We start from the raw sequence: 17,291 nt of genomic DNA, 5'->3' as shown, positions 1-17,291 counted from the left end.
GCCCTGCTAGATGCTTGTGCTCAGGAAAATGCTCTCATTTTGTTTTTTCATACCTAAAAGCATAAGAGCTACTGACACTTAAGCTAGATTTCAGATGTGCCCAAACGGTCTTGAATAACCCCATGGAGCTGAAGAGAACTGCCGACGACTTTCTTCATTGCCAAACAAAGACGCATGAGATCCGACAACATCCTAACCTTTCTCAGTCCCAGCTTTGCAGCAATCTCATCCACAACCTCAGCTTTTGGATCTTCCAGGATCTCCAGGCTGTTTTGTGTACCAATCTGCAGCAAAGAAAAACTTGTTAGTAAGACAGAACAGGAAAAAACATAGTACACTTAGCCATTGTCAGTAATGAGGCAGAGGATGGAAGCAGAGCTCTAGGTTTCCCCTTCAGCATTACCACTGACTGGTTTCACCCCAGAGACCTCCTCTACCCACAGACCCATCCTGTTAGTTAGCTAAGTTTATGTCAGGGTTTATGAATGAAAGACTCAGCATTTACAAACAGGCCATTGCTGTTTCCGAGCACACTGGAAAAGGCAAGAGATTATATAATTTTTCCAAAGCTCTGTGTTCAACCTGCCAGTTTTGTACCGCCGTTTCGTTTGTTTGAATCTTTGAGCAGCAGAGAGGCAGAAATTCAGTGAATCCAAGAGCCCACGCCCAGGCCTTCCCCCCCGCACTCTGGAGAACACGACTCCATCTGGGTGCGTTTCAGATGCAAGCTTTCTCGTGTGTCGAGATGCCGTGTCAAAAGCACAGCAGAGACTGCTTGCCAGGAGAGCAAAAGCTTCCTTGCTTTTACCGTGCACAACTAGAAGCATATGAACTTCCAAAGCAGGGGCTTAATCAGTGATACTGAAACAATAGAGGGCATGGCTCTGCTCATATTGGAAAGAAAGGGAAGAACTTATAAAAGGCTTGCAATTCTGCTCTCACACACACACACTCCCGAAGATCCATTTTAATTTTTTCCACTGACAAATCTGTTGCATTTTACTCTAGCAACCCTGCAGAAATCATCATGAGGAAGAAAACATATGACCCACCATGAGATGTTTGTATACATAGTGTCTGCACTTAGAAAACTGACTTTGGTCAGTGGTGAAGAAGCCAGTAGGCAAACTCAACTTCAAGCCAAGACTTTTGTCATGGGCAGAGTGGCTTTTAGCATTTGCCACCTCCCTTTCCGGCTCTCTGACGCTGAATTCAGCTTTTGGGTTCTCTGGGAAGCCAGACTTGGCGGGACCTGCTCTGGCTGTGGCCTCCCCGGAGGACGTGGTGGTGCCGAGTGCGGTGCTGCGCGGTGCCGTGCACCATCTAGCGGGGACTCCGGCTGCTCTGAGGCATCAGATCTCAACCTCGGCCTCTCGATCAAGGCAGCAGACTTCATTTTTGTCTAATTAAGCTGCTTACATTTTCCCAGAGAGCTGATAAGAAATTGAAGCAAGGGCCGCAACATTTTTTAAACTAGTACAGAATTTGTTTTCAGGCTGTTCTGTACCACGACCTTGGAAATCCCCTAATCAAGGAAACATGTACAAGGAAATCTACTATTATGAAGTCTCTCTAGCTTTAAATCATCTGAGCATGCAATAATGTAAAAGAAAGTGTAAAAATAACAAAAAGCAAATCTGGGCTTTAAAATTCTTTCAGTGGCAATAACTGACAGTGACATTAAAGACATAAATCACATCATCTTTTTCATGGGACCGTTTTCCTTATGGAGCTGCAGTTGGTGAGGTTTCCCAAACAAAAAAGTGTTTCCGTGTTCCCCAATTATCTTCACGAGTCAACACTGACACCACGGCACCCAGCTTTTACCTGTGGGGGTTCATAGATAGCAGCAACCTCCGCCCGGATCCCCAGAGGGATGTCTTTGTGCTCTGTGTACCGGCCATATAGATACCCAAGATGTTGATTTCCTGTCTTCCGCCAGAAGTCTAGGAAGCGATCTGCAATTGTGTGGTTCTCAAACATGATGTTGTCAACATGCCTGTATTTCTGTTTGACAAAGTTCAAGTGTCAGGCCATCCTTGACTAGGTCCGTTTACTTTGCCTGTTGTCAATACCTTCCCAACTGCCTAGGACGCACACAACCCCTTACAGCTGAATCCTGCCAAAGCAGGGACAAGGAAAGCTAGCTGGCCCCCTCCCTCTCCCCTCTGCTGCCTTCAGCACTGCTCTCCTGCCCAGCAAGCAGAACTCACTATGGGCTGGAGTGTAGGAAAGCACTGAGCAGCCCCAGCACCCTATTAGCTTGGCTTCTTTACTAGGGCCCTTACCCCAAGAGCCCTTGCAACTAAAAAAAGACAGTGAAATTTAAGAGGAAACAAGAAGAAACAGTGGGTGGCCTTTTGGATCCCCTGAGGAAAAGAAGTGGAGATCCATCGCTAGTGGTGCTAGCTCAGATGTCCTCCACATTACAAGGAAAATGCTGAACCAGATAGGTGTTGGAGTCCTTTTCTGCAAGGACTGAAGACCTTAACAGCCATTTCCCCAACAACTGCCAATACGCAAAGGTGTCTTGCTCCAAGTTGGCTGTTCTTGAAGTCATCTCTCCAACAATAAAAGTCAAGTCCCTTCTCAGCTTTAAGCATGAGGGCTCCTGCGAGCTCCATCTCACCTGTCTATTGAGAGTGATGGCACTTGGCTGACACTTTGTGCAAATGCCTTCTGGCCAAGGAGGGTGCCCTTCACAGCCCGATTTGATCTTACAGCTGATGTTTTCCAGGGCAACAAATTTCCCCCTGCAAGAAGAAAAAGAGAAAGCCACTGTTACCACAGTAAATGCTTTTGGGTCTCAAAAAAAAAGCAAGTGGCTAGAAATATCATAGAGGAAGCAGGGCAGAGGAGACGTGGTGGCACCAATGCTTTGCACCTTCAGAGGATCTCAAAGCACCCTGCAAACTCCCATGGGTGGATGCTCCACTCCTGCAGTCCCCAAGTAACCTCTGCTGCCCACTTAGTGAGGGAGGTCAAGAGGCCAACATGTGCTCCCTGACACAGCTCCTAAACAGATATTCGAGCAAGAGCAGAGACAGAAGACTCCTGGGACCCTGCTTAAATAATTTACGCAGCACGTGGGAAGTAATAGATTATACCACTAGGGCAAATTAGAGCTCCTTTCATGTGCACAAGGCTTCCTGCAAACGGAAGTTCAAATAAAAGTATTATGGACTTGAGCTGCATCTCACAAAGACATTAAAAAAATCCCAACAGCATTTAGGAATAGGAGGGAGAAGGTTATACCTCTGCATAACTTATGTAAAGGAGCTGCATTTCAGAACACCAACATCACTGAAGGGGACTTTAAATCCTTTGCTGAACACATGTGCCACAGCGAGGCATAAAGAAATAAATACTTCTTTCAGCACTTCCTCTCTGCTCAGCACTTATCTGGCCTGTGTCACCACAGCATCCCCACCCCATCATGGGGCAGGACACCTTATTTTCCAGTTACTGGGTGGTGAGCTATGGCACGACGACAAGAAAGGGTTTCACTAAGAACACATGGAGCATGGGACAGAGCAGAATCAGGCCCTGAGGAATGTTAAGCTTGTCTTTCTGTCCTAATCGCATCTGTAGGTAAGAAAAGCTGTTGGTGAATAAAAGCTCCCCAGGTCCACCACAGTCTCAGCGCCTCTCCATGAGGTTTGAGATCCAGGCTTGGAGCCTGGTATAATTAGGGAACCTCTTTCCTTCCATCTGGCCATCTCCCCCCATCAGTAGTGCTTCCTGGAAGCAATTACATTGTCACAGAAAAAAAAAAAAGACAAAAAAAAAAAGACAGATTTAATTTTTTTTCCCCCTGCCCTTTTTTTTTTCCCCCCTTTTTTTAATGTGTTGTTTTCTCCTCAGTTTGCCATTCAATAGTTGTATTCAACACTACTCTGGTGAGATCTGTCTGTACTTTCATTTGTATTTTTAAAAAGGAGCTACAACTAGATTCCCTTAAACACAGAGATTTTCTTACTTGTCTGCCCCTCCGGTCAGCTTCCTGATGTAGGCATGGAAGGACATATGCTTCACAGGAGGTTCCAGATGGTTTAAATAATCCTCATCAAAAGGCTGCCAAAAACACCACACAAAGAAAAGCCAGGTCAGACACCTGTCTGATAATACATTGATCACTAAACAAATGGATGTTCTAGAGTCAACCCCAGTGGCTCTCAATGTGGAAACAATCAAGAAAATTTAGGCTCATTTTCAAGGCAGCTACTACTGTGATAGAAACAGTGGGGCTCTACAACAGCGAGTTTTATTATCGCCTCCTACTTTTATAACAGATTGGCTCCACAAATCAGAACAAGCCTCAAAGGCAAAATGCTTTTTCCTTTCAATATCTAACAACAAACAAAAAGCCCAGCTGCTCAAACAAGGCCAAAGAACTTCCAGAGCACACGGCGGGGAAGCGGGGGAACAGCCATCCTGGCTCGCAGCGACTTTTGAGGGATCGCTGCCTCATGCCATAAATTATAGAGCTTAGCACATTTGTAGGCGTTACTAAAGCTGCCTTCCACCTGAATAATACATGGTTAAACTGGGAAGTGCTGGGATCCATGAGAGGGGAGTGAAAGAAGAAGATCCAGGCAGGAGTGAAGAGGGAGGAAAATTGGAGCTTTTCTAAAGTACTTTCTGTTAAACTCATTACTGCAGAAGAACAGAGCATTAACCAGAATAAACCCAGGGTCTCAAAGGCCTAGAGCTTTAGTGATCCTGGATGTGAACTGGCACCTTTGACAGTGCACGGCAGGATTCTGACCCAGAGCTGCCATCTCTATGGGGGCGGTGCTCCGAGGAAAAGCATTCATACTGGAAGAAACCAAATCCAAGAGGACATGCTTTTGTGTGACTTTCTGGAGCACCTTCTTGGGGCTCTTACCTCCAGCGGTACACAATGCACACATTTACCCAAGGGGCCATGACGACACCTATGCAAAGAGAAACAGAAGCAGCGTTAACTCTTATTTAACAAGGGAGAAGTTGGATGGTCAAAGTTGCTCTAGACTAACAGTTGTGGTGTGGAAGATCGATACAATCACACAGCTCTGAGCAAGTCTCCACCCACTAGGGAGTATTACAGAGGGGTCACCACAAGACAACTTCACATAAAGAGACAGCAACAGCTTCAGGTTAAATCTGAGAGCCCCAGGTCAAGATGAAACCCTCCTAATGTCTGTGTTGCTGGCAAGCGGCTCTGCTCTCTGAACAGCCACGTGAACCTATGTCAGACCACAGCTTCTCAAGTTTTACAACCCTGCGTTGGGGTTGTGTTTCAATTCAAAGTGTTTTAAATCTACGTCACAGCGCTGGCCTGTGTGGTTCTAACAAAAAGACAACCACAACATTCATCCTTTATCAGGCACTAGAGGATGGCCTGGAACAAACAAGGAAGCATGTGTTTATTGGACACATAAAGACCTGCTGGGTAAAGTTACAAAACAGAGGGGAAAACACCTCCTTTTGAGGTGATCACATTAAAAAAACCCACCCAAAACAACAAAAAAATCCCCCCACACCTCTGCCCCAGCACTAGGTCAGTGCTAGTTTTCAAAGGCAGGCCTCTAGAGAGGAGCATGGATGTTGGCTCTTCTAAAGACAAAATGATGGGATCCAGTTGCAGCATTGCTTTTAACAAAGTATTGTGGCAGATAATGTACATAGAGGACCACTAAAGGCTGCTAATGCACTCAGCTGAAAGCCAGCATCCCTTCATGTTTAGATTGATATGCACTCACAAATACAGGAACAAGCCCAGACACACTCTTTTTATCATAAATATCCACCACTGTGCTTTGGCTCCCTGCTAAGAACAATACCTTCATTTATGCTTTTGAAAAATGTGGTCAAGTTAAAGACAGTGTTTTTGCCATGGAGTGGTAGGTTTTGGCTTTATTGTTTCGATAATGTGACATTTTCCTCATTTATCATCAGCCTGAAAAGGTTAGATAGGATTTTCCATGTAAAGGCTACGTCTCTCCAAACTTCCTTGCCGCTGCAGCACTAAAGATAAACCATATGGAAGACAACACAATGGGGAAGGGCAAGCTATTCTGTTTTGTAAAAAATTCCTGGTTGCCTTTAAAATTTTCACTCAAGCCCTTGCAGAAGTTACTTTGCAGAGGGGTCCAGCCCCAAGCCAACAACCAGTACAGACATCAGGCCAGTAGCCAACTGGGACGTTGTTAACGATGAGCAATAAAAACCAACCATCTAGACAGAGGACATTTTAGCAGCATCAGTGTAAATTTACGGTGGTATTAACTCACCATTATATTATTATTTTTACAAAAAATACAGGCTGCTTTGTTTACCTAAGCCTCTTGCAGCTAAGAGTTTTGGCAAAGCTAGACTTTGTGGCACTTTTGCGAGCAAAATGGACTCCCTGGCTTCACAGAAAGGTTAGAAAGGCACGTGATGGAAAGGAAGCCAAAAATTAAGCAGGCAGAGACCCAAGTCCCACTTCCACGTCTCTGCCGTTGGATACTTCCACTCATTCCCTTCACTGCTGTGTTCTTCCTTTATGAGGAGTGGCTGGATCTGAAGACACAGAAGTGCTCCTGCTTGGGTGAGGTGCCACACGCACTCATCGCAGTGCCGAAGACAGCGATGCAGGGTTGCGTCGGCCCTGCCCAAGCAGGGAGAGACTGCACGGCAGCCAGAAAAGGCAACAGAGCTCAGGTCTCCGCTCTTGACAGAGGAGCCGCCCGTGATTTAGAAAACGAATCTGACCTTGGTGTTCACCCACTGCTGGCTGGGTGATGCTGAGACAGCAGCTCTGGCTGAAAGCACATTTCCCCGTCCGCACCCCTCCTGCGAGATGGAGACCTGGCCCTGCTGCCCCGCACGCCCGTCACCTCAGGACCCAAACAACAGGGAGCTACATATTGAGACCATATGGAACAGAAGCTACTGCAGACAGCAGGCTCCTGCTTATTAAGCAATATGCCACACACAGAGCATAACCTAGTATTTCTACACAGCACCGGCTGCCAGGACATCCTGGGGAAGAATTCAAAGTATTCATTTTAATCTAGAGAGCTCCAAATGTTTTAGGAGCACAAAATATATGATCACAAGTCCCATAGCAGGGGCCACCTAGATCAGAACAATAGATGCTCTGAATGAGTCCTTCCTGGCAAAGACCCTGGGATTTTGGTATCTGCTTCCTTCCTCAGCTCACCAGAGCTCAATTTAACCTTCCCGGACAATGGCAGGAGCTGTTTTCCCTTGCGAACATTTCAAAGGCAGTGAGGAATAGAGCAGTGGCTCAGAGGGCAGTTCCCATAGCACACTTCCTGGCTGCAGGTTTCAGACAAGATGTTACAAGCTCTGGTAAGGCACAGATGCATTGCCAGAAACAAAGTCCACCTGTACTTACAGCTGCTGGTCTCGATTTCGGTAAATCTTCCCATCCTGTTTGATCAGATACTGGTCGATCTCATCTTCCACCACCTGGGGTGCCCCCACAGGCCGCAGGCCTTGGGAGACAGAGGTGTCCATGGTCTCTGAGGAGCAGCCAGCCGGGCTCGAGGGGTAGAGAAACAGCATATCGCCATGCCTATGGGTGTGGAAAAACAACACACAGGTATCTGTAGTTGCTTCTGGGTAGCAAACCTCCCAGACCACTGAGAAACGTGTGATTTATCACAAACTACACACAGAGTAGCAAACGTGCAGTCCGAAGCCATTCCGTTAGCCACCTCTTTCTGCTGCTTTGGTCATTTGCACAACAAATGCAAATCTTTTCATCAGGAGACAGGACTGTGGGAAAAAGATGAAGAAAAAGGCAAAAGGAGCCTATGGAGAGAAGCGACAGCACCAGCAAGAAAAAGGACTAGTGTGGATCCTGTGCACATCAAGTCACAGTCCTCCCAAGGCAGCTGCCAGCGCTGACACATTCAAGTGACAAGTTGCACATGGTGGTAACAGCTCTTGTATTTTTAACCAGTTTAACATTATTCCTGACATGAACAGAATTAAGACATCCCCAACCAACCACGAAGTGATTGCACCATTTGACACCTCTGATCTCCCTAGGTGCCTGGCTACAGAAGGCAGGAACCCTGGCTTCTGCACAGGGGACTATCAGACTCTGGCATTGATGCAGAAAAAAAGGATAGCGTGAATGAAAGCAGGGATGAGGGAGCTTGCTGTAGGCTGTAAAAGAGCAAACAGGAGGCCCGTTGCTGCCTCACCACAACAAGCAAACACAACGCAAGAAGCAACCTAAGAAATGGCTGCCACAGCCTCACATGTAGTCAATTTGATCACCCCCATTTCAGCACGTCGATCAAGCTTGTTCCTTCAAGTAGTTGGTGAGTGATAGCTGAAAGCTTAGAACTTCTGTAACGTGATGTTGCCTGCTGCTGCCCAGTTTGGAGGGAAGAATTCAGGCAAGCTCAGAGAAGAGGCACCCTGTTGTACAAAGCCCCCCCTCCACCCACAGCGGTGTCTGTCAGGACTCACTTGATTTTCAGTAAGTTGAGGGATTTGTTTTGCGATGCTGTGATCTCTCCTGTCCTGTTTCTATTGGTGTAGACAGAAAACCCATTATTCCTGAAACCAAATTCTTTAGCAACCTGAAAGAGAGAGAAGAATGACAAGGTTTAAGATACCTCACACCCCTGGTCAGATGCTGAAAGCTGCTCAGAGCAAGCGCTAAGTCCAGGGAACTTCTATTGCAAAATGTTAGCTGAATTCATCCACATTTCTGAAGAGCTCAGGACAACTGAGAAAAATAGAAACACTTAGTAACACAAGCAATCTATTAAAAAAAGCAACTTAAACAGAACGTGTCTCTCACTCACACAACACAAATGCAGTATTTCATCTAAATCCAGGCAAGCACTATCATGACTAGAGGGGGGGAAACTATCTTCTCCATTACCCCAGTTCTCTCGCTCCAGCACACACCAGCCAAGTCATTCTCATCTTCCCACGACCAGAATTCCTCAGTCCAGATCTTCACCTCTTGATGTTTTGCCCTCAGCTCTGCTCCCCCCTACCAGTTGCTACATGAGTTTCACTCAAGCTCTTCCTGCTGTTCTCCTTCCAGTTTTTCTGCATTTGCCTCTTTTCTCCTGATGGAACTTACGCTCACAACAACCACCTCTCAGTTCCTGGGCCGTTTTTTTCCCTGCTTATCCTCTCACCAGTTCAGTTTAAGGCTGCTTTACTCTTAATCAGTCAAATGCCTCTTCACAGCAATAACAATTTTCACATTTGGCCACTTAAAAACATAATCAGTTCAAAAGTAGCATTAAAAATTTCTCTAGATGACAAGTTTCTCCCTAAATTCTTAAGTTAAAAGCCTCTATTTTTATTAGGTACATCTCCCTACGGCTTTGGTAGGGCTCAGAGACAGTGACTGCACACAGGACAAATCTAACAAGCCACAAACACAACTGTCACATGAGCAAAGTCATGGAAAGCAGTTTCTCTACTGTCAGCTTTGCTGCCATTTGTAGCAGCAAGCGATCTGCCATTTGAATGGAAGCACAACTTTCAAATGGTTCATCTCCTGTGTTACGCCTGCCAGAGTTTAACGTTGGCTCATCAGGCCACAGACTTCACCAGTTTTTTGGGGGGAGACAAATTCCACAATACATTAACAAAGGCTCAAGTTAGTTCCTAACTCGATTCTAACCTGAACGCACCTGAGAGTTTACTTTTTTAGTACTCTTACCTAGGACGTGCGGAGAAGATTATCGGGGCCCTTATCATTCTGAAATGTGCTTTTTTGCACACTTCTTTTGCAGCTTCTCTGGAGTCATCAAGGAGGAGATCTAAGTTAATTGCTAGCATAGAAGCAGCAATCTGATGCCTCTTTAATTACAGCTATCTAGCTAAATATGAAATCCACCATATGGATTAACATTTCAGTGTTAAAATCCACAGCTATTAATATGCACAGATCTTAGGTGGTAAAATTTGCAACATTTCCCTTTCAAGTAAACCCTATATCAGGAAAGAAACCTAAACATTTCTTGTATTCAGCTCAGCAAGAGGATATAGTTTTCCCCAGATCAACAGGCAATTTCAGTGAGTGCCGATGCTTTTGTTCCAACAGTAAATGGTTGCAAGCACGATTGTTCCACACTGCCTCGGGTAATATGAACCCTTGAAACTGAGCAGCTTGTTTTGCACAGGTTCCAGAGATTTTGAAAGCAATGCTTTTTTTCCCCTTGGGTGAGACTGTTCAGCGGCTGCAGCGGGTGTCTCTGACCCAGCCCTGAAATGCATCAGGATTTTCGCTTGGTCAGGTGGGGATTGCTGTTGTGGTCTGGGCCCAAGCTTCAAACAAAACAAACAACTCACAAACAGCAGCAGGTTTCAGTCTGCTCCCCTTCCCCCTCGGAGGGAGAAAGGAAATCTAGCTGACTAGAAGAATGGCCCTTCAGGCACAGGAACACAAAGTACTTCTCTTACGAAGCAAAGAAATCCTAATCTGAGGGTTCCAGGTTACAGTGGAGTTCCAGGAGGGAAGGAAATGGAGAACTGCTCACTCTTAAATAGCAAACTTTAGACATTGAGCAGTTGCATCAGACTAAAGAACAGGCTACAGCCAACTCCAAATCTGACAACTCCAACGCTCAGTGTGTTCTCCTCATCCCAGGATGGAAATCCTTCCCAGGAGACCTGGAGGCTCCCACATCGCCTTAAGATCTCACCTTAATTCCCTCCTTGCTCTCTCTCAAAACCACATTGGAAAACCAGCGGCACACAAAGCACATTCAAATGATATTCAAAGTGCAAATCAAGCAGCTGAATTTCAACTGGCTCATGCCTGAAGAGGCCAGTCCCTTGCAGCAGGCTTTAACTGTCAAACAGCTTTCCTGTGTCGCTGTCAGCCTCCGCTTCCCCAGCTGCCATTTTTTTGGGAGAACACTAAAAACATGTCCTCCCCCAGGAAAGCTCCCACCCCAGGAAACTCCAACTGAAAAGCTGAGTAAGTTTTCTTCTTTAATTTTGTTATTCTCCCTCTGGAGCAGCAATGAGAAAACTGGTTTTGGCTACACCAATAAAAATGCCATTTTCCACAAGGCATGCCGATCCTCGCTGCTGTCAGCACATTTGACCAGCAAGGTGAAGCGCGTATCTCCCACGAGAGAGAGCCGCTGCACCGGCTGAGCCGCAGGAGCCCTGCCTTGTTCCACAGGCAAGCAGGGAAGGCGCAGAGAGGCTCAGGGTACCTTCTTGAGGAACGTCGCCACTGTTTCTCGCTTCGTGGCCGTGATGCGCTTCACCCCTTCCGGCGACTGCACGCGGATTATCTGCAGGGTTAAGAGGACAGTTCGAGTTAGTGATGGGGGGACAGAGCCCACCCTGTGCTCACAGCCTGCTGAAGCCACGTCAAAGTTTCACCCACATGACGCAGACCATCCCCGCCACTCCTCCCTCCTGCTTTTAATGCTGCCCTTCAAAAGGGTGTGCAAATGCACAAGGAAGTAATTTGCTCTCAGCAGGGCAGCACTGGACTGACGTTTGCAGGCTGCAGGATGAATTACCCTAATGCATGAGGCACGGCAAGAAGCTGGCACCGAGAAAAATGCTAACACTGCTTTTTTTGTCAAAGGTCCGACCTCAGATGAGGAATTAAACTTTCAGAAGAAGGGTGAATCAGAGCTTCCACAGAAGCAATTTATTTGGTGCCTACACACCAATGCTGGCCTAACTGGTGCTAATGGGCACCTGCGCTGTTGTTATGTTTCAACCCATGTTACTGACGCGCAGCTTCCATCACTAACGAAAAGACAAGGAGAAGAGCCACAAGGCTCAGGCTATTCCGGTGAAACACTGAACAGCAGTTTTGCTGCAACCTGAAGTCAGAGATGGGAAAACCTGGCAGTTTTTTGGGGAAAAACCCAGGGACGATTCTTCACGTACTGGCAAAGAAGTGGCAAATGTAAACATCAGTGTCCTCATGCTGCCGGGGACCAGAGAAGAGACTGAAGTTGCTCTAAAGAGCACTTTCCCCTGCTGACACCTAATGCAGAGCCAGGTTCAGGATGGCAGTATGTGTGCTGAAAGGAGGGACACGGGAGGACACGGGAGGACACGGGAGGCTGCCGGTGTCCCGGCATTACCTGGCAGGAGCCCCTTTACGCTCTCCCGACATTCAGCACGGTAACAAGCCCGGCCTGACAGGAGCGGGAGACCTTTACGGTACCGACCAGCCCCTTCTCCAGCGATGCCGGCACCTCGGCCAAGATCGGGCACCTTCCCCCGAGATCTCCCCACCCGGGGCTGAGCGGGACCCGGGGGTCCCGGTCCCAAACCTCACACGCTACGAGGGGGAAGGGGGGCGGGGGGGCATTTCCCTGGGGCAAAAGCACGGGGAATCCGTCCAAGGCACCGCTCCGGGAGCGGGGGCGGCGGGGGGGCCGCCCGGCCCGGACACCGCCAGCTCCCGTTCCCAGCCGGGCCCGGCCCCGAGGGTGCTACGCTTCCCAGCCGGCTCCCGGTGGGATGCCCCGTTCCTAAACGCCGGCGCGGCCCCGGGACGACCCGGTGCGGTCCCGCCGGGCGGAGTGAGCGCGGCCCGGCCCCGCCGCCCCACAGGAATCTGCTGCCTCATCGCCCCTCCCCCCCCCCGGCCGCCGCCGCCGCCGCCCGGCCCCCACTCACGATCGTCTCCGCCATGGCGCTGCCCCTTCACAGGAACCGGAGCTTGCCGCGCCGTCCAGCTACCGGCCCGGCCCAACTGCGGTCCAACCCGCTCCTCTCCGCGTCGCCTTCCCCGGCCCGGCCCGCTCCGGCCCTCCGCCTCCCGGGCCCGGCCCGCCGCCTGCGCTAAACGCTCCCCCCCCCGACCCCCCACCCCCGGAGCCCCGCACCCCGGCACCCGCGTTCCGCCGCGCGAGGGTTCCTAGGCCGGGCGGGGCGGTCCGCCCGACACAGCCGTCCCCCGCGCTTGCCTCGGTGCCACGGCAATAGTCGTCCCCCAGGCTGCCTCGGTGCCACCGCCATAGTTGTCCCCCCGGCCACCGCCACCCGCTCTCTTTCGTTCTGCCCCCCCCTTCAGGGTGTCCCTGCTGCGGGGTCCGGCCCGGGCGTGGGGACCCCCAGTGCCCCCTCGCCCACTGTATGGGACTGGGGTGGGGGGAGCTCCCATCGACCAGAGGGATGTGGGCTCTGCTTTCCCCCTCACTCACCCCAATACCCCCACGCATCCTGCTGTTGCCCTCGTTACCGACCCCGCTAACGGGGCGGTGGGCATGGGTGCTGCAGCGGGGGTGGGCAGGATCGGGCCCAGCTGTGGTGGCGGGGAGCCGCAGCCCTATTTAAGCACCGGCCACAACCACCTCACATGATGGGAGTGTGACTGCCTGGGCTGGAGGGCCTGGCTGCAAGCAGGATGGTGCTGAGCAGAGTACGGCTCTCCTGGCACTGTGGGGCGGCCATCAGTGGGGAGAGCACCCAGCTGCTGCTGCCCCAGGTAATGCTGGGGCCCTGCAGGACCCCCGGTCCCCTCCCTCGGTACCCTCACCCCCCAATCCTGCCCCATACACCCCGTCTCCCCCGACCGCTGGGTGCTGGCTCCGTGATGGAGCCTGCAGCACCCGTATCCCTGGGGGTCTCCATAGGGATGAAGCTAGGGGTCCCTGTTAGGGGCAGGGTCTCTGAGAGAGCACCCACGTGCTCCCCGTCTGCTCGGACCCCAGGGTCTCCGTGACGGGCAGGGTTACAACATGGGGGGGGGGGGGGTCTTGCAAAGAGGGGGGCATGGTGGCTCCAGGAGGCTGTGACAGCTGCGGGACAGGGGGGTATGTGGGCTGAGGGGGGCATTTCTGGGGGTCTGCTGGGGCTGCTCCACTGGCTGTGAGCAGCTCATCTGTCCGTGCAGGCGTCCAGGCTGGTGGAGCTGCCCTACTCCTCCTTCTCCGATGATGGTGATGATGGCTCGCTGGCCGGGGACATGGACCTTCCCACAGCCGAGCAGGACCCCAGGGTGTGGTGCCCCGTCCCCCCCAAGCCGGGGACCTTCAGCCAGTGTGTGCGGTACCTGGCCTTCTTCTGGAACCTCCTCTTCCTCCTGCTGGGCTTGCTGGCCCTGGCTGTGGGGGTATGGGGGCTGCTGGCCAAGGGCTTGCTGGGGGGCGAGCGCCTGGCCCCCCTGGGCTCTGACCCCATGCTGCTTTTCATACTGGTGGGGCTGGGGGCCAGTGCCGTCTCCCTGGCCGGCTGCCTAGGTGCCCTCCGCTCCAACCCCTGCCTGCTGCGCTTCTTTGTGGGGGCCGTGCTCGCCTTCGCGGGGCTGGAGGTGCTGGGGGGGCTGCTGCTGTTGGCAGCGCAGCACCGGCTGCGGGATGCCCTGCGGGATGCTCTGCTCCTCTGCCTCCTGCACTACCAGGAGGAGCCGGACCTGCGGTTCCTGGTGGACGAGGTGCAGCGGAACCTGCGGTGCTGCGGCCTCGGCTCCTATCGCGACTGGGAGACCAACCCGTGAGTCGGGGTGCCGGGGGCGGGGGGGTGTCCCCACACCGGGAAGGTGAGCGGACCCATCAGCTTTCCTTGTCCATCCCTGCAGGTACTTCAACTGCAGCGCCCCGGGAGTGCAGGCGTGCAGCGTCCCTGCCTCCTGCTGCCTGGACCCCTGGCAGAATGGCACCGTCACCAACACCCAGTGCGGCTTCGGAGCCCTGCGCCTTGGGGATGGGGTGGCCGGCACCATCGTACACCTGGGGGGCTGCATGGCACAGCTCGGCACCTGGCTCCGCGGTCAGGCGGGCGGCATCGCGGCTGGCGCGGCCGTGCTGGTGCTGGTTGAGGCTGCCAGCGTGTTCATGGCGCTGAAGGTGCTCAGAGACATCGTGCCCGTCGGGGTGCGGGATTGACAGCGTGCTGGCTGCCACCCGGGGTGGGAGACACCGTGGGGCTGGGGACATGCGGGGGACTGATCCAGGCCAAAATAAACCTTGTCAGAAACCTGAACCCCATTCCCGTCCTGTCCATTCCACCCTGTGGCTTGGGGAGACGCTTTCCACCCACATCCCTGCCAACCTCAGACCACGACACCAGGCTCCCATGCTCGTTCTGGGTTTTAATGAGCATTTCTCCAGGCTGAGCCCCACCACGCAGACAGGGCAGCTTCTACCTACGCAGCACTATAGGACGGGTGGGTGGCGGTGGCCACAGCCTGCCTAGATGATGCCATACTGGGCCAGCTCGTGCAGCTCCAGGTGGCTGAAGGCTTCCCAGGGACAGATGACGGTGATGTCTGGGGAGAGGAGAGAGGGTGCATCAGCGTGACCGCCCCAGCCCAGCTGCAGATGGCTATGCACGCAGCGAGCCCCATTCCCCACCCGCGGCAAAGTGGGGACAGGACCCCCGTACCTGTTCCCAGCCCTTCCATGCCTGGGATGTCGTCGCCGAACCTGCAAGGAGAGAGAGCGTCTGTCCTGACCCCCGGCCAGCCCCCACCCACCCCAGCCTGGCACGTACGGCCATGTCCTGTCCCCCTCCCCAGGGCTCTGTCATGGGTCCTGGGGCTCTGCCCCACTCACCCCTGCACCCCCTTTTTGGGGGGCTTGCTTTTGAACTGCCTCGTCTGCCTCTGCTTGAATTTGGGTGGTCCCTTCCGCGGGGTGGCGGGTCCCCCAGTCACCCTCGTGACTGATTTGATCTCTGGCTTGGGGGGCTCCAGGCTCATGGCTGTGCCAGGGCCAGCAGCCTGCCCTGGGTCGTGGTCGTCCCTGTGGGTCCGGTGCTGGCACGGGATGGCTCCTCACACCTAATGGAGGAGAGACATGGGAGGGGGGGGGAATCACCAGCTTCTCCTACCACCCCCAGGCACCCTGTGCCCCTGCTCCCACCCTGTCCTGCCACGGGGCCCCTCAGCTATCGCTGATCGGCTTTTTCCAGGCTGCCCCGGAGGAAAGTCCTCTCCCCGCAACCTTGACTTAGCCCAGCTCAGAGCCCACTAATCCCCTTACTCCAAAGGCAGGGAAGGGCATCCCCGGGGGCAGCAGGGCTGCCTCCCTTTGGGGCTATTCCTCCAGCCTTTGCCCCCCACCCCAGCGTGGCTGTGACACCCAGGGACCCCCTTGCTGGCACTGCCGGGAGCCCCCACCATGGTTTGCCCGTGGTCTGTGCCGAGCTGCGTGTGCCGCAGTGGGTTAGCATCCATGCAGCCGCAGGCATGGGAGAGAGGCGTCCCTCAGGGCTTGTTTGTAGCAGGATGAGTTTCGGGGATGGTGGGCACCGTGGGCTGCGGACCCCTCAGGACCTGTGTTGGGATGCGGGTGGCCATGGTGGTGGGGGGAGTGGAGGGCAGCCGCCGAGGCGGACATCGCAGGGCAGCACGTGGGCTCTGTCCCGCTGCGGTCGTGCTTCCTCCAGGCATGGCAGCCATGCCACGGACCGGGTGTGGGAGTGTTGCGGCACAAGAGACGGCTCTGGCATCGGTGCGAGGGGGTTCAGCCCCGCTGCAGAGCCCAGCGGCTCAGCACGGGCCCTGGGCAAGAAGGGACCTGGCTCGGGGAGATGCTGGAGATGCTGCTTCCAGCTGCAGGTAGCAGGAGCGGGAGGCAAGAGCAGGATCCTGCCTGGAGCAAAGCAACACCCTTCCCTGGGAGCCCTGGTGCCACTGGGACCGGGTCCCATCCCGCGCACGGAGCAGAGCCCCAGACTTACGCAGCCGCCGTGGTCCCTGAGGCCAGCGCTGCTCCGCAGGAGACCCTCCGTCCCGCTCCCGCCGGCGCACGTCCTATAGACGCTCTGACTGGCTTTTAGGAGAGGGCAGATTTATCCTGCTCTGGGGTAATAGGATTATTTATGTCCCTTCTTTTCAAAGGGGTAATCTGATGTCCTTCCCCACGGCTTTGTCCTGGTGGGATGGGGGGGGTGGATGGGGACAGCGTATCTGGATTAGTGCCAGTGGGACTGACGGTGTCAGGATGGGCAGCAAATCACCCATGGGGGGGATCCTGCCTCCTCTCCCCAAACCACCAAGGCATCTCTCCCCACTCCCCGAGACATTTCACCTTGGTGCCCCTCAACCCCAGGGGCAGGGATGGGACCCCCAGCCTGCCCAGGACCATGGACCGGCTCTCCACAAGGATCTGCGAGCCGGGAACCAAACACCCTTTGTGGCTTGACCCCAACAGGGCAAGGCAGTAATGCAGGCAGCCGCAGGCAGGCTGTGCCGGGAAATACCAGCAGCAGAGCCTGTGCGGTTGAAACTACCGGGACACGCCGGGTTTTCAGCCTGTGCCCTGTGTTTTGTGCCAAGCACGGTCCGCTCCTGACAGCAAGGGCTGCCGGGTACTGCTGCCAGGGCT

General features: G+C 53.0%; 3 protein-coding genes across 3 annotated transcripts in view; 1 reads left to right on the top strand and 2 right to left on the bottom strand.

The window, feature by feature from the left end:
• NPLOC4 (NPL4 homolog, ubiquitin recognition factor) overlaps window positions 1-12,799 on the bottom strand; it is a 29,285-nt gene extending 16,486 nt beyond the window's left edge. Inside the window, exons 1-9 of the mRNA XM_069799408.1 lie at window positions 12,637-12,799; window positions 11,202-11,282; window positions 8,476-8,588; window positions 7,388-7,567; window positions 4,889-4,937; window positions 3,980-4,074; window positions 2,630-2,753; window positions 1,828-2,007; window positions 198-284 (exon numbers count right to left, since the gene is read on the bottom strand). Of these exons, the coding sequence (XP_069655509.1) occupies window positions 198-284; window positions 1,828-2,007; window positions 2,630-2,753; window positions 3,980-4,074; window positions 4,889-4,937; window positions 7,388-7,567; window positions 8,476-8,588; window positions 11,202-11,282; window positions 12,637-12,651 (924 nt within the window). The 5' untranslated portion in view covers window positions 12,652-12,799. The remainder of the gene's footprint in view (window positions 1-197; window positions 285-1,827; window positions 2,008-2,629; window positions 2,754-3,979; window positions 4,075-4,888; window positions 4,938-7,387; window positions 7,568-8,475; window positions 8,589-11,201; window positions 11,283-12,636) is intronic.
• A 39-nt stretch (window positions 12,800-12,838) lies between these two features.
• Window positions 12,839-14,864, top strand: TSPAN10 (tetraspanin 10). The gene is made up of 3 exons (XM_069799406.1): window positions 12,839-13,447; window positions 13,856-14,454; window positions 14,540-14,864. The coding sequence occupies exons 1-3, from the start codon at window positions 13,367-13,369 to the stop codon at window positions 14,844-14,846; spliced, it is 987 nt and encodes a 328-aa protein (XP_069655507.1). The 5' UTR covers window positions 12,839-13,366; the 3' UTR covers window positions 14,847-14,864.
• Window positions 14,865-15,032: 168 nt separating this feature from the next.
• PDE6G (phosphodiesterase 6G) lies at window positions 15,033-16,779 on the bottom strand. Its single transcript, XM_069799625.1, has 4 exons — window positions 16,645-16,779; window positions 15,516-15,742; window positions 15,346-15,386; window positions 15,033-15,229 (listed from the first exon to the last, which is right to left on the bottom strand). The coding sequence occupies exons 2-4, from the start codon at window positions 15,659-15,661 to the stop codon at window positions 15,153-15,155; spliced, it is 264 nt and encodes an 87-aa protein (XP_069655726.1). The 5' UTR covers window positions 15,662-15,742; window positions 16,645-16,779; the 3' UTR covers window positions 15,033-15,152.
• Window positions 16,780-17,291: the final 512 nt, after the last annotated feature.

This window comes from Haliaeetus albicilla, chromosome 12, assembly GCF_947461875.1.
Source record: "Haliaeetus albicilla chromosome 12, bHalAlb1.1, whole genome shotgun sequence".
NCBI classification, from domain to species: Eukaryota; Metazoa; Chordata; class Aves; order Accipitriformes; family Accipitridae; genus Haliaeetus; species Haliaeetus albicilla.
This window is presented reverse-complemented; position numbering and strand designations above follow the sequence as displayed.